Source organism: Pseudopipra pipra, chromosome 3 (assembly GCF_036250125.1).
Source record: "Pseudopipra pipra isolate bDixPip1 chromosome 3, bDixPip1.hap1, whole genome shotgun sequence".
Classification (NCBI taxonomy): domain Eukaryota; kingdom Metazoa; phylum Chordata; class Aves; order Passeriformes; family Pipridae; genus Pseudopipra; species Pseudopipra pipra.
In genome coordinates this window covers 62,360,449-62,374,091 of record NC_087551.1, presented here as the reverse complement: position 1 = coordinate 62,374,091, position 13,643 = coordinate 62,360,449, and the positions used below count along the sequence as shown (strand labels likewise).

General features: G+C 42.3%; 1 protein-coding gene across 5 annotated transcripts; it reads left to right on the top strand.

The window, feature by feature from the left end:
* The first annotated feature begins 982 nt into the window (after nucleotides 1–982).
* On the top strand, nucleotides 983–12,112 carry RNF146 (ring finger protein 146). 5 transcript variants are annotated; one of them, XM_064649574.1, is made up of 4 exons: nucleotides 983–1,133; nucleotides 6,552–6,708; nucleotides 9,486–9,681; nucleotides 10,349–12,112. In XM_064649574.1, exon 4 carries the CDS (start codon nucleotides 10,350–10,352, stop codon nucleotides 11,406–11,408), a length of 1,059 nt encoding a protein of 352 aa, XP_064505644.1. In that variant the 5' UTR covers nucleotides 983–1,133; nucleotides 6,552–6,708; nucleotides 9,486–9,681; nucleotide 10,349; the 3' UTR covers nucleotides 11,409–12,112. The 5 variants fall into 5 exon arrangements, with proteins under 5 accessions (XP_064505644.1, XP_064505645.1, XP_064505641.1 ...); XM_064649571.1 differs by lacking the exon at nucleotides 9,486–9,681 and having other exon boundaries at nucleotides 984–1,133; XM_064649573.1 differs by lacking the exons at nucleotides 983–1,133; nucleotides 9,486–9,681 and adding an exon at nucleotides 1,283–1,359.
* The last annotated feature ends 1,531 nt before the right edge of the window (nucleotides 12,113–13,643 follow it).

Below are 13,643 nucleotides of genomic sequence, written 5' to 3'. Positions count from 1 at the left end.
AGCCAGGAGGCTACAGGGGTGGCTTCTGTGAGAAGCTGCCAGAAGCTTTCCCTGTGTCTGATGGAGCCAATGCCAGACGGCTCCAAGATGGATCCATTGCTGGCCGAGACTGAGCCAGTCTGATCCCAGTAGCATCTCTGGGATACCTTTAAGAAGGCAAAAAAGTCTGCACGAGGACAACTTCAGTGGAGAGAGGACTGAAAGTAAGTGAGAGCAACAACTCTGCAGACACCAAGGTCAGTGAAGAAGGAGTGGCAGGAGAAGCTCCAGGTGCCAGAGCAGAGGTTCCTGTGCAGCTCCTGGTGCAGACCATGGTGTGCCCCTGCCGCCCAAGATGGTCCACGGGGGAGCAGAGATCCACCTGCAGACCCTGGAGGAACCCACAGCAGAGCAGGTGGGTGCCCGAAGGGGGCTGTGACCCACTGGGAAGCCCACACTGGAGCAGGCTCCTGGGAGGACCTGAACCCATGGAGAGAGGAGCCCATGCTGGAGTAGGTTTGCTGGAAGGACTTGTGACCCTGTGAGAAACCCACACTGGAGCAGGCTGTTCCTGAACACCTGCACCCTGAAAATCAGGAGTGGGAAACTAGAAATCTTCCTGGGAAGAAGGGGAGGGAGGATGGTGTTCGAAGATTCGGGTTTATTTGTCATCATCCTGCTCTAATTTGACAGTCGTAAATTAATTTCCCCACGTCGAGTCTGTTTTGCCGTGACGGCAACTCGTGACTGATCTGTTCCTGTCCTGAACTCGACCCAGGAGCCTTTCACTGTGTTCCCTCTCCCCTGCCCAGTTGAGGAGGGCAGTGACAGAGCGGCTTTGGAGGGCAGCTGGCGTCAGCCAGAGCCAGCCCCCAAAAGAGGTGAAGTTCTACACGGCAGGCCTGCGCCGAGCGAGGCCGCCATGACACCGGCGGAGCGGGGCGGGGCTGCGCGCGTGACGCTTCACGCTCGCAGCCCCGCCCCCGCGCGTCACAGTGGCGCGTTCGGCTGCGCCGTCCCGCGCGTGACGTTGGCGCGTCCCGCTGTCCCGGCAGGGGCCGGAGGGAGCGGCAGGTGGCGGCGGAGCCGAGCGGAGCCCAACCCAGCCCAGCCGAGCCCAGCCGAGCGGCGCGGGCCGGCCGGCGGCCCGGCGGGTGAGTCCCCGCGCTCGGTGGAGCGGGCGGGGGGAGGTGGCGGCTGCGGCCAGCAACGGCCGCTCCGACAGCGCCCCCTGCGCTGCCGCCCGGGGCCGGGCCGGCGCTGCCTCTCTGCGCCCCCCCCTGCCGCCGGCGGGAAGCGGCCGAGCCGGAACGGGCGGCGCGGCCTTCCCGCGCGGGTGGGTGCCCCGAACAAAAGGCCAGCGGAGCTGCGCTGAGCGGGGTGAGGGGTGACCGCTCGGCGGGCAGAGCCCTGCCCGGTATTGTTTTGGCGGTGGGGAGGCTGGGGGGTGTCACCCACCGCCGCCCCGCCCGCGGGGTCACGTGCCGGCTGTCGGAGCTGCGGCGGCGGAGCTTTTCTCAGGAGCCCTTCCCCATACACCTTCCCTGAGCCCCCCCGGAGGGGCCGGGAGGGAGAGCCGGGACCGCAGGCAGAACCTTCCCGGTCCTTCTTGCCTAGCTGGGTCCCCCCTGCGGAGCCGTGTCCCTGTGGGAGGCGGCGCCCCGGCGCCGTTGCGGGGCGAGCTGCGCGCCCTGACTTGGGCTGGGCGCGATAGTCTCGGAGGTGTTTTCCAACCTGATTGATTCTGTGACTTGGGGGTTTCGTTGTGTTGGGCAGTAAAATAGGTCACGAGCATTAGTCGTGGCGGCGTCACGCGTGGCGGAATCCCCTGGCCGAGCCGGCGCGGCTCTTAATTCCCGGAGCGATGTGCAGCGCTTTAGTGTAGCTCCGTCCCTCCGGGTGCCACCGCTGTGTCCGGCCGGCTTCGATCCCTGCCGGCGGCGGCTGAGCGGAGCCGCAGGGACACACGGACAGTCGCGGGAGCGCAGCGCGGAGCACCCAGAGACAAGTAACTAAGTGTTCTTAATGGAAGTGCTTTTGTTTCTTTGTGCTTGACGGTCACTGCTCAAGTGTTTGGATTTGCATCCCTTTCGGAATGTTAAAATGGGACGTGAAAATGGGTCCCGCTTTTGGCGTTGATACGTGTTGCGGCTGCTGAAAAATCGTTGCAAAATATGAAGCAGATGGCAGTTTTTCGTAGGAACGAGTCAATCGGAATGGTGAAATAGTTAAAACCAACTAAAACTGAGGGGGGGTTAATTTTAGTACAACTTTTCTGTATTCTGACTGAGAAATACTGTAGGTTTTGTTACTGGTGTGTGGTATGCAAGTACGTATTAAAAGATTTCAAGGAGTAGGGAGAAGAGCTTTAAAACGTTTTGGTTTTGTCAGGTTTGTGGTACTAAAAATCCTGTCTTGCTTCCTTTGTTAACTGCTGCCTCTGGACAGTGGACTACTCAAAAATAGATTCTGAAGCATCTCTAAAAACACACTACTAAAAATTACAGTTTGTAATGGTATTGAAGGCAAAGTGAAATCTTTATCTTCATTTGGTCATCTTGAGTAAATCTTAAATATTGATTGTTTTTGCAAGAACTTTCTTTATGGTTTTGTGTGGTTAAAACTGTGGTTTCTTTACAAGTGTATCAGAGTGCCGGTTGTTTAAATTGCTATAATGCAAAATCTGTACTGAGTGAAAGAAAAAGTTCTGTTCTTGTTTCCTTGAAAATATATTGCATCAATTTAGATGTAATTGAATTGTCGTTTATTTAGAGAGCTGGAACTGCAGTATTTTTATAGCCTATTGAATAGTGGTCTCCTGGTAAAGTCTTTATGTTGAAATTGATTTTTTTTTCCCCTGTCTTCTGTGCATGTTAATCAAGTCTGTGTATAGGAAGAAATGTACTTACTTCAATTTCTGAAGCACTGATAACTTAGGATGAACCAGTCTCTGCTTCACTTTTTGCACACTGATTTTATTTGACAAACAAACATTTTTCTTTATTAAATAGATAAAAATATTAAATATGCTCAAAATTCAATATTAGTGCTCTGATTGTAGCATAGGAGAACAACCTCATTTTCAATACATATGTAGCATTTTAATACAGAAATGATTGACTCTTCTGCACTTGACTATTCCTTTGTGATTCAGTTCCAAATGTACAAATAAATGTTGGGGGGTTATTAATGTGTAATAAGGAATAAGGAATGACAGGCAACTTGAAGCCTTATCACAATCAACAATTCCTGAAGATACTCTAAGTTTAAGAAATGGATACAGAAAAGTAGGCAAGAACGGGAAACAGGTTATTTATCTATTGTGCTGTCCAGTGCCAGGGACAGTTTTAAAAGGACCTGATAAGACTCAGTACCTTCAGCTGATACTATATTGACAGTAGCAGACCTTCAGACAGGAGAGTAATTTTTCCTGTTAAATAAACCAGCCACCTTCTTTCTTCCCCCACTGTTTGGCTCTCAGTGACCTGGGCGGAAGGGCAGAATTCTAGGGATCTTTTTCCCCCTCCTACCCTCCCGTAACTGAGTTAAAAATTAGGAAGCTTGATGGAAGAAAAATCCAAGTATTTTATTACAGAAGAGAATTTACTCTTACAAAGTAATACTGTAGTTGCTGAGTTTTCAAGTGAGGAAATGGTGAATTTGTGATAGATGTTTTAGAGTAATCTGTATGGAGTTGCTGAATTTGTGTGATTAGCTGTCATTCGAAGTAGGACTCATGTAATAGTTTTTGTTTGGTTTGGTTAAAAGCTGATGTTAGCTGAATTTACCAATGGTTTGTGCTTGTTTGTTTTTAAAACGCTAAGATTTTACTTACAGAGGAGGTTTAAGACTGTAGGTAACTCATCATCAACGTTTAGGAGCCAGCTTGTTAAATATGTATGTTTCTGGTTTTGTTGTTCTTTTTTAAAATTTTTGCTGTTTTAAATAGAAAAGTTGAAAAATTGTGCCAGGCCTGATAACTTACTGGGCATGTTAATTTGATAGGCGCAGTTGACTGAACTGATGAGAAATGGTTTCATTCCATCTTGGCCTAGTAAAAACTTGACATTGTTCTTAAGGAGAACCTGAAGCATTTTGGGAGATAGGTGAGGTGGGAAGTCCAGCACTTCAAGATCTTAAAATTGCATTCAAGGGGACAAAGAGAGCAATTACATGCTGGCTGAGCTTCATTTTGGGAAGGGATGTTGCCCAATTTGAATTCTTTCTCCTGATAGTTTTCCTTCATCTGTTGCATCTTTAAAGTTTCAAAGTAGGTGATATTCCAGAACGGGTGATAGGATGCAGGGCTTTAGGAAGGGATACTTGCAGGTTGCTGCAGAGATTGTTAACAGGAAAAAAGAGAAAATTAGTCACTAAGTACAGAGCACAGCTCTTACCCACTTGACTTCAAAGGAGGAGTCATCATGCAGGAAGGGGCACATGTGTGTAACCACAGGTGTTTGTCAGTCTGTTTAGTAGAATTTTCAAGACTGGCTTATTAAATAAATAACCATGTCATGAAACATAGGTTATGTGATGTCAGTGTGTGAACTAGTTCTTTTCAAGAGCTGTGCAGCAATTGGAAAGTTGCTCTACCACAATCCTGTAATTCTGCTTTAATTGGATTCTTCTAGGGATAATTACGTACCTTGCATGCATTTTTATTTCCTGAGAAATCTCCCAGAACTGACCCAACCTTTTTCTGCCATCTCCACATAACATTTGGTTTTATGATGTGCTACCTCTGCTAGTGGATTGTGAGAGGTAGCAGATAAAAGGCTTCAGGTGATACCTGTACCGAAGTAACAGTAAGCCGGCTTCCAAGATGAAGGACTGAACACCACACCCACAGCATCAAGCTTGTTGCAACTGTCTCTTTGATCGTAGAAAACATAGTATCTTGTCTCAGTGGATTAGTAGAGCCATCATTTTAACGCGATTGCAGCTCTTGATTTCAGATTGACGTGTGAAGAAAGGAAAGCTGCTAGAAGATGAGGGGAGAAAAGGTGTGGATAGGCTTGTTAATTTTTGCATTTTTCCTTAGGAGCTCTTTCTAAAAATATCTGGACAGAACATTACATGGAACTCAGCTATAAAGTAAATAACATATTTACTTTAGAAGTAACATATTTGAGTAATGTTTCTTACACTGAAGGCATCTGACCGCTTCACTCTTATGTTGTTAGTGATAAATGTTCAATCATTTGCTGAAGGACTATAGCATAGAAAACTATAATGCTCCATGTTCTTTCAGGGACTTACCACTTCTTGACTTTACTCAACTCTTACATATCTGATCTGCACTGTATTTATGCTGAAATGATTCTTTACTTGAACAAATTGAAATCAAAGATGTGACATTCTTAGGTCTGCTTCAAATCATTCCTGTATGTAATGTTTTGCAGCAACTGGAAATTGTAGTTCAAAATTTAAGAATCATCCAGAAAGCTACAGTCCAGAAGGAGGATGCAACTCTGTGACTCATCAGTCTTTTTACAGAGGATTCCCTGAAAATGGTTCTTTTAGATCGAGACCTTCCCGTTTAGGGTGTGAGAATGCAAGAGTGAAATCTTGATGGTCTCCCTTCCCTACTGGTTTCCAGTGATTATTATATATTTGTGAAACGACATGGCTCTAGTTGGTGACGTACGCCAAATGTATGTGACTGACTTTATCTGCTACCCTGAAGAGGGGTATATCACCTCAGAGGTGTGGTGACTGAGTTGCATCCTTGTCCTCTTTTTCAGAGATCCCATGCCTTTCCACTGATGAATCTCAGAGCCCTTCAGCACGTTTTAAAGAAATAAAGGAAGGTTCTAATTAATTTTTGTTGTTTGTTTACCCTGTTAAGTATCAAATCTAGGTCATAGAGTTTGTTCACAGGCTGATCTGAGGACGTACATATGTAGATTTATAAAGAAAAAAGTGCTGAACGGTTCTGATGTTCATTCATTAAATGAATGTGTGTGATCTCTGTAAAAGAGGACAAGGATGCAAGGCTCTGAGCCTTGAAATATGGAGAGGACCCAGGGGAAATCAGCTGTTCGCATGCGCTGTTTTTTCCTTAAGCATCTGATAGTAGTCCCTGTTAAGAGACAACACACAAGTCTAGGCGGTCCTTTAGAATGATATGATATCGATAGTTTTATAAACAGCTTTAGGAAGCCATTATGACTTTTTAAATTGCCTGAATATAAGGGGTCATTTATCAGAGGTTAAATTTGCATAAACATAACATACTCCTAACTTTGGTCTTGTTTCTCCTTTTGTGTACATGGTCACTGCATGGAAATAAGCAATTAACTTACTATAATAAAAAATATTTTCCTTTTATAATACTTTAAAAAAAAGATAATTTGCTTAACCCAGACATCAAAACAAAAACTGTGGGCCAAAATTGATTATTTCAAAAAATAAAACAGAATTCTGATGATATTCTTATTGAAAATAGCCTGCATCAAGTAAATAAAGGCATAGTAATTTCTTTTCTGTAACAGAACCATGGCATTGTATTTTGCTTGCTTATACCTCTGGACAACATTGTAATGGTGGTATTATTTGCTTTCCATTAGTTTGCAGAGAAGCTGAAACACTGTAGTGTACCACTGGGCAGGACAAGTCAGGAATGAGCCAGCCTTGGGAAGGAGGACCTGCCATCCTAGCTGGAGACGTCTGAAGAGAGGACATTTTAGTCTTGTGGCATGCTTCAGTAGAAATTGTTCAGAAAAAGTAAGCTGTTGTTTTGTTAATGGACTTATACATGTCAGATCCTTGATGGACTGTTTAGTTGCAGTTAGAATTTGCCTGGAATGAAATGAAAACATACTCAGTTTTGAGGTGGTTTTGTGTGAACTTACCTTTCCTTCCATTAGAGTCCAAGAAGGCCTGGGGTATTTTCATGTAGTTGTTATACATCACCTCTTCCATACTTTGTGTGTTGATGAAGGCCCCATAGCTTTGAAATTAAATGTATGTTTTAGTACTAAAAATAAAAACTCACAAAAGAATAATAAAGAGGTGGGTTGGATCTGGCAAGATTGTGGACTAATTCCTTCTCAGTTGCTTTTTAGGCTGTATTATGTTAAAATGCAGAGCTCAGGTGCTTATTGTTCCCTTATTTATACCTGAATTGAGGATCCTTCAAATACAATTATTTTTAGAATTTTTCCTTGTGTTTAATTAATTTTTAGCCTCACTGATCAATAATGTGATTTTCTGTGTTGCCAGGAATGTCTTAAGGGAACCCAGTCCTCCAAAAAACAAAGCTTTCCTGTTTGATAACAGTTCTGATATGAAGCCTATTTTGATTGAACCTTGTTATAAAATACTGCTCTTAATTTCAGGAAAAATATTGTGTAGTCAGTTTTGTTTTAATACCCTGTAGTTGCAATGAACGTGCTTCCACAGGCATAATGTAGCAGAATAGCAGTCCTAGATGTTTTTTTCCTTTGTTCTGAAGGATTACTTCTTCAGTAAAAACCTATGTACATGTACATTCTCATACTAGCTTATAAACAAACTCTGTGACCTAGATTAAATACTTAAAAAGGTAAACAAAAAAGGATTAATTAGGATCTTCCTTTAAAAACAAGAAGTGAGACAGCATCAGTTTAGTTGATAGGAATCTTCAAGTGCGTAATTGTCCTGCATTCTGAGCACATGCAACTGCAGTTGTGCTTATCTTTTAAGAGTTTTATGTTCCTGGGTAGCATTTTTTTAGAGATAAGTGTTTGCTCCTCCAGCTCTATTCATTTTATACTTAACATTTTCCTTAGAGTCATTAAAAATAATGTAGGAATTTCAAGATAAGGCATTTATTCATTTTCATATCCTGCATTACTGTCTTGATCTAGTAAGGAATTACAGATCCCTAAAATTAATGGGTGACTGATTGAGCACAGTTCAAGAATTATAATTTTTTGCTTTCAGTGAAAAGGTGAAAACTTTTAACTCTTCTTTTAGATTACCTTTAGTTTAGCTCACACCATCAGAATTTTGTTTGTCAAAGTGCATGGCCTTTTTAACCCCTCCATTGCATTTAAATCACCTCCAAAATCTTAATTATGATATGTGACTTTTATAGAAGTTACTTACCTACAGGTTGTTCTAATCTTTTCTTTGCGTCTGAAAAGGATAACCTTGTAAAGGATATTCAGGGAGAAGCAGCCTTTTGTAAAACTGTAGCACTGAACTAAAAATCTCTGCTGCTGTGCCTTTTTGCACAGTAGTATTTCATTATGGGGGCACTTGAAAATATAGATCCTTTACCTTAGCCATGGTTAGTGCAAATTAATCAATAGCTGGATTTCTGTCAGCTCTTCTGTTGTGAAATACTGGTTGGGTTGTGTTCGTGGGTATTCTGAAATCTCAGTAGATTTTCTTCTCCCCCTCTTCTAGTAACTTTCTCATTATAAACCCCTAGTTTTGCTGTAAAAAATCTGTTCATTATAAAAATATAACCTCAAAAGTGTGAGGCTTCCAAAAAGCAACTTGTTCACAACGTTGTTAGCATGGATCTCACATAGAGATGTGTACTGTGGAGTGAAAACATAGTTACCAGCTGGTAGGTAATGCTGTGTCTGCATCTGGCTTGCTGATTTAAGAACTACTATGCAGATTTGTCATTAATCTCAGAGAAAGAAATTCAGATACAAAACTGAAACATAGGTGGATACAATTATGTGCTACTTCGGGAAAAAGTATTTGAGCCGTAGAGCTTTCAAAAGAATTATTTGATAAAAAAGGATTAAAGAGGCATTGATCTTTCAAGAGGAAATTGTAGTGATAGAAGGGAACAGACAGCATACAGAAATATATTTTTTAAGTAAACAGCATATAATACATTATTGTAAAGATAAATACAGATACTGAAGCTGTTTTTTTTTTAATCTTAGCATGTATTTATAAGATTTTTAAAGCAGTGGAGGCTTTTACAGCTAGGCACTTTCTCTTGAGGTAACACATTCTGCTAGAAATGTGTGTAACATTAGAACAGACTGTCCAGGGAGGCCGTGGTATCTCCATCCTTGCCCTTTTCAAAAAAACTCAGCTAGACAAAGCCACGGCTGATCTAATATAGTACTGGTGTTGGTGCCATGTGGGGCAGGAGACTGGACTACATGACCTCTAAAGGTCCCTTTTGACCCACATGCCTGTGGTAGTTTTGCATTAACTATTCCTAGCTGCCTGTACAACAAAGACTACTTTCACTGAAAGGCTGTTTTGCTGAATATCAGTCTCAAAGTTCCTTAGGAATTTAAATGGAAAAAGGCACCTTTTTAGGCTCTGTTCTGCAAAGCCCATTCTTCTCCCTCATTTGATATCTGGTGTTTGGTTTTCACTGTTAATAAGTAAAAGGAAAATTACCATGAAACAGACTGTGAAAGATTGCCATGGCAAAAATGTAGTTGAGAAGGCATTTGCATATTTAGGCTAGAATTTTTCAACTACTTAAATCCTACACAATGCCAAAGTGACACAGTTTTGCATTACCCGTTCTCTTACAGTTACAAAATCATATTTAATGACAGAAATAAGATATGGCCAGAGAAAGTAAAGGCAATGACTTCCCAAGCCAGTCAAGTCACAGCTGTGTCTCTGCTGGCATATACTGCTGCTTCTGCTGGTCTGCAGTGATGCCTTTCAAGAGGCACTCAGATATATCAGGGAGTTCTCTTGATGTTTAGGAAGAAGGAATCCAAGGTATTTTCGAAAAGACCGCCTCAGTTTTCCAGTCTGGTTCTTTCTGCAGCCCTGTGGTGGTTCTGAGTCCAGTTTGAGGGATAGCATACCATGGTGGATGGGAACTAAGAAACAGAGTGGTGGAATACTTCAGCTGGGTGCTGCTGCCAGGCCTATTTTCTACTGTATATACCTAGTCTGAGGTACTGTTCAGGCAATCCTTTAATCAAATTAGTGATCACCAGTAGTCTAAAGAGAGATTGTTTTAAGTTCAATGTTTGCAGCTAGGTCACCTCTTGAGGAAAGAATCAGAGTTTCTTTAAATTTCCTGAGGAGGCACCAAAATAACTGGTTGGCTGAAGGTTTATTAGTCAACACTGCTTCAGCAAATGAATAGAGGAAATTCCAAAATTTGTTTTCTAACTTGGTATGTTAACATGGTGAAAATTAAACAGATAAAAGATTGGTGATCAGCAAAAGAAATTCCCCCAGTACTTGATTTAGTTTGTCACTTCAGGAAACTGAATGTAAACCTATCAATATTTTTTTGAGTTGAGCTTCATAAATGGTAGCTTACCTTAAATTAAGGTAGGTGTCTCATTCTGTGGATATTGAGGTAAAATGTGATGCAAGGTGCCAGTTTAAGTTGACACAATAAACTGATTTAAATCTCTTTGATCCTCTGCAGGATGGCTGGCTGTGGTGAAATAGATCATTCGATCAACATGCTTCCCACAAACAGGAAGACAAATGAGTCGTGTACTAATGCAGCACCTTCCCTGCCAGTCCCTGAATGTGCTATCTGTCTGCAAACATGTGTCCATCCTGTAAGTCTGCCTTGTAAACATGTTTTCTGCTATCTGTGTGTGAAGGGAGCTTCTTGGCTTGGGAAACGATGTGCACTCTGCCGGCAGGAGATTCCTGAGGATTTTCTTGACAAGCCAACCTTATTGTCACCTGAAGAACTCAAAGCAGCGAGCAGAGGCAATGGAGAATATGCTTGGTACTATGAAGGTAGAAATGGTTGGTGGCAGTATGATGAACGTACCAGCAGAGAGCTGGAAGATGCCTTTGCCAAGGGTAAAAAGAGCACTGAAATGCTCATTGCTGGTTTTTTATATGTAGCAGATCTTGAAAATATGGTACAGTATAGGAGAAATGAGCATGGACGTCGCAGAAAAATAAAACGGGACATAATAGATATACCAAAGAAGGGAGTGGCTGGGCTGAGGCTGGACTGTGACACTAACACTGTCAACCTGGCAAGAGAGAGCTCTGCTGATGGTGCAGACAGCACACTGACTCCGGGGGCTGCGGCTGTGCAGCCTCTAGCACCCATTTCTGTGAGGCCCCTGCCATCACTGGATGGTCAGCTGTTGAGTCCTTCAACGCCATCACCTGATACAAGCAATTCTCTAGAGAACTCTTTTGCCCACTTGCAAATAAATGGAGACAGTATGGCTGAAAGGAGTCATAGGGGAGAGGGAGAAGAAGACCACGAATCATCATCTTCTGGTAGGGTGCCAGTCCCTGACACCTCTGTTGAGGAGACCGAATCGGATGCCAGCAGCGATAGCGAAGATGTGTCTGCCCACATTCAGGAACGCCCATCCTCTGTCCAGCAGAGACATTTGAACGCCAGTGCAAGCCAGTCAGGAGCAGATAGACCAGTGGCAGGGGGTGGGGTGGTAAACACAAGTGTAAGATCTAGAAGGCCAGATGGACAGTGCACAGTCACTGAAGTTTAAATCTAGAGCCATGCGAAAAAAAACTCGCTTGTAATTTTCTGTAAATTTTCTGTCCACATTGGCATCGCACTCAAACCTAGCAGTGTGTTTGGTGGGAGGGTGGGGTGAAGGGGAGAAACAGATTTGGCCTGTTTTAACTTAAGTCTCTTAACATGTCTCAGCTGGAAGATTCTTAACTGTAGGAAACTGGGTTGTCCTGTTAATGGTTTGAAAGCTACTTAGCAATGCCCAGTTTTCTTGAGAACGTCTTGTGTTTATTTTGTAGCATTTTCCCCTGGAGATACTCTATCCCTCTTTAGCCAATGTATATCTACTGTACAACTTGAATTGTCTTCATTACCTGACTGTTGCATTAAGTGTCTTACTACTTTCTGCATGGATTGATGTATGAAAAGAACACTAAAGCAATGTGGAATCAGGCAAGGTGTTGGGTGTGAAGCAGGATGCTTAATTTAATGTGAGAAAATAGATGTGAGTTTGGAGTTAAAATGTGTTTTTGCTAGACAAGAGCAATCATTTACCTTCTTTCAATGGAAATGTAAAAATGCTGTTAACTTGTGTTGCAAATCCTACACGCTCTCCATGGCTTTTTCACTGGCTTTGCCATCTAGTCCTTGTAGTTTTGTTTTTGAGGTCTTTCTTGATTTGTCTTGTTTTTGTTACAGAATTTATAATTTAATAAAACTACATTTTATCAGTAACAATCTCTGATATGTTTCTAGTTTAACTGAACTTCACTGGAGGAATCTGAAAGAAAATTAACATAAAACAACTTCCTGTTTTTGCCAGAAGAGAGGACTGGCTCTGAGTGGCATCCTGAAGTTCTTGCATCCCTGACTGGCTTTTTCTCAAACACAATGCTATAGGAGTATCATCTTTTCTACTGAAAAATCATGAGTTGCAGGCTTATTGCTCACACAGACAACACTCATTTCTCATCTGAAGAGCTGATTAACTCACTTCATTGTTCATGGTGGGCAGAAGTATCACACACAACCTTAACAGCAGAAATATTGAAATGAAAGAGCATAAGTTATCAAAGTTGACCCTGTAACAAAGGACATGGATATTAAGGACTGTATTGCTGTTTATCTGTTCATAGCAAAACCAGTGGCAGCACAGAAGGGGTAGTTTGTGCATGTACTAGCAATCTAGGGGCTGCATTTCTACAAATGGACTTCTGTGTATCACAGAATGTTAGAAGCCAGATCTTGAAAAGCACAGCTTGTCTTTTCTGTCTGTGGCAGTTGTTTTACATTTTTTTCAAATTGAGAAACAGCATTAGTTGATTCTGGATTCAACCTTTATAATCAAGCTAATTAAACTCCAATTCTTAGTGTATGTGTCCCTGAACAGAAAGGGACAGTAGCTGATAGGTAGCTACTACAGATCTTAAAAGTTGCTTTAGACAAACAACCAACTATTTGAGTGGAATTAAATGAGATGATTTTTGAAGATGCTAGACTTAAAATTCTAAAATGTTCTCCTTCCCGTAATGATGGCTGACGTGTCTAATCTTGGACAAAGTTGTGCCAGCCCTCTAGTTTGTTTCCTCTGCCTACAGGTGAGATCAGTGGGCCAGGAAAGTGCAGAGGAGACGAGGATGAAATAAGGAAGATTTCCTTCTTTCTCAGCTAGGAATAGATGCTCTTGAACACAGATTTTTACCATCATCTTTCAGTTCCATAAGAAAATAAGCCAGTAACATGGACTTCAGAAGGAAACAGGATGGAGTCTTTTTTTCTCTATTTGTTAGTTGCTAGCTGTTTTATTTCTCTGTTTTGAGTTAGCACACAGTGGCTCTAATCAAAATCTGACTTTGTGCCGCAAAGGCCTTCAGTAAGAACACTTCTGCTATGTGCACACATTTTACTTTATGTGAGGGATATGTGTTGAAGAAAGCAAGGAGCTAAATACAAGAACTTGACTCACTATATACTTAATTTCAGGATTTTCAGCCCAAACAGTCTACAAATGATTTCATCAGTGATTATCCTTGGGTTTTTTGACCAAAGCAAAGAGGCAGACCTCTGTTTAGCCCCCCACCCATGCTGCTGCTTTTGGCTCCTGCTGGCTGACTGCAGCTGTGAAGTACTAAAATAAAGTATGGCTAGTGAGAGATTAATAGCCAATCATCAGAGTGGTAAATGCACTCCCCAGATCAATCTAGGAAAAAGTAGTAACTGGTAATTCCCATCTTATATTTAAACCATTACCTTCAGTAGGAGACATGTT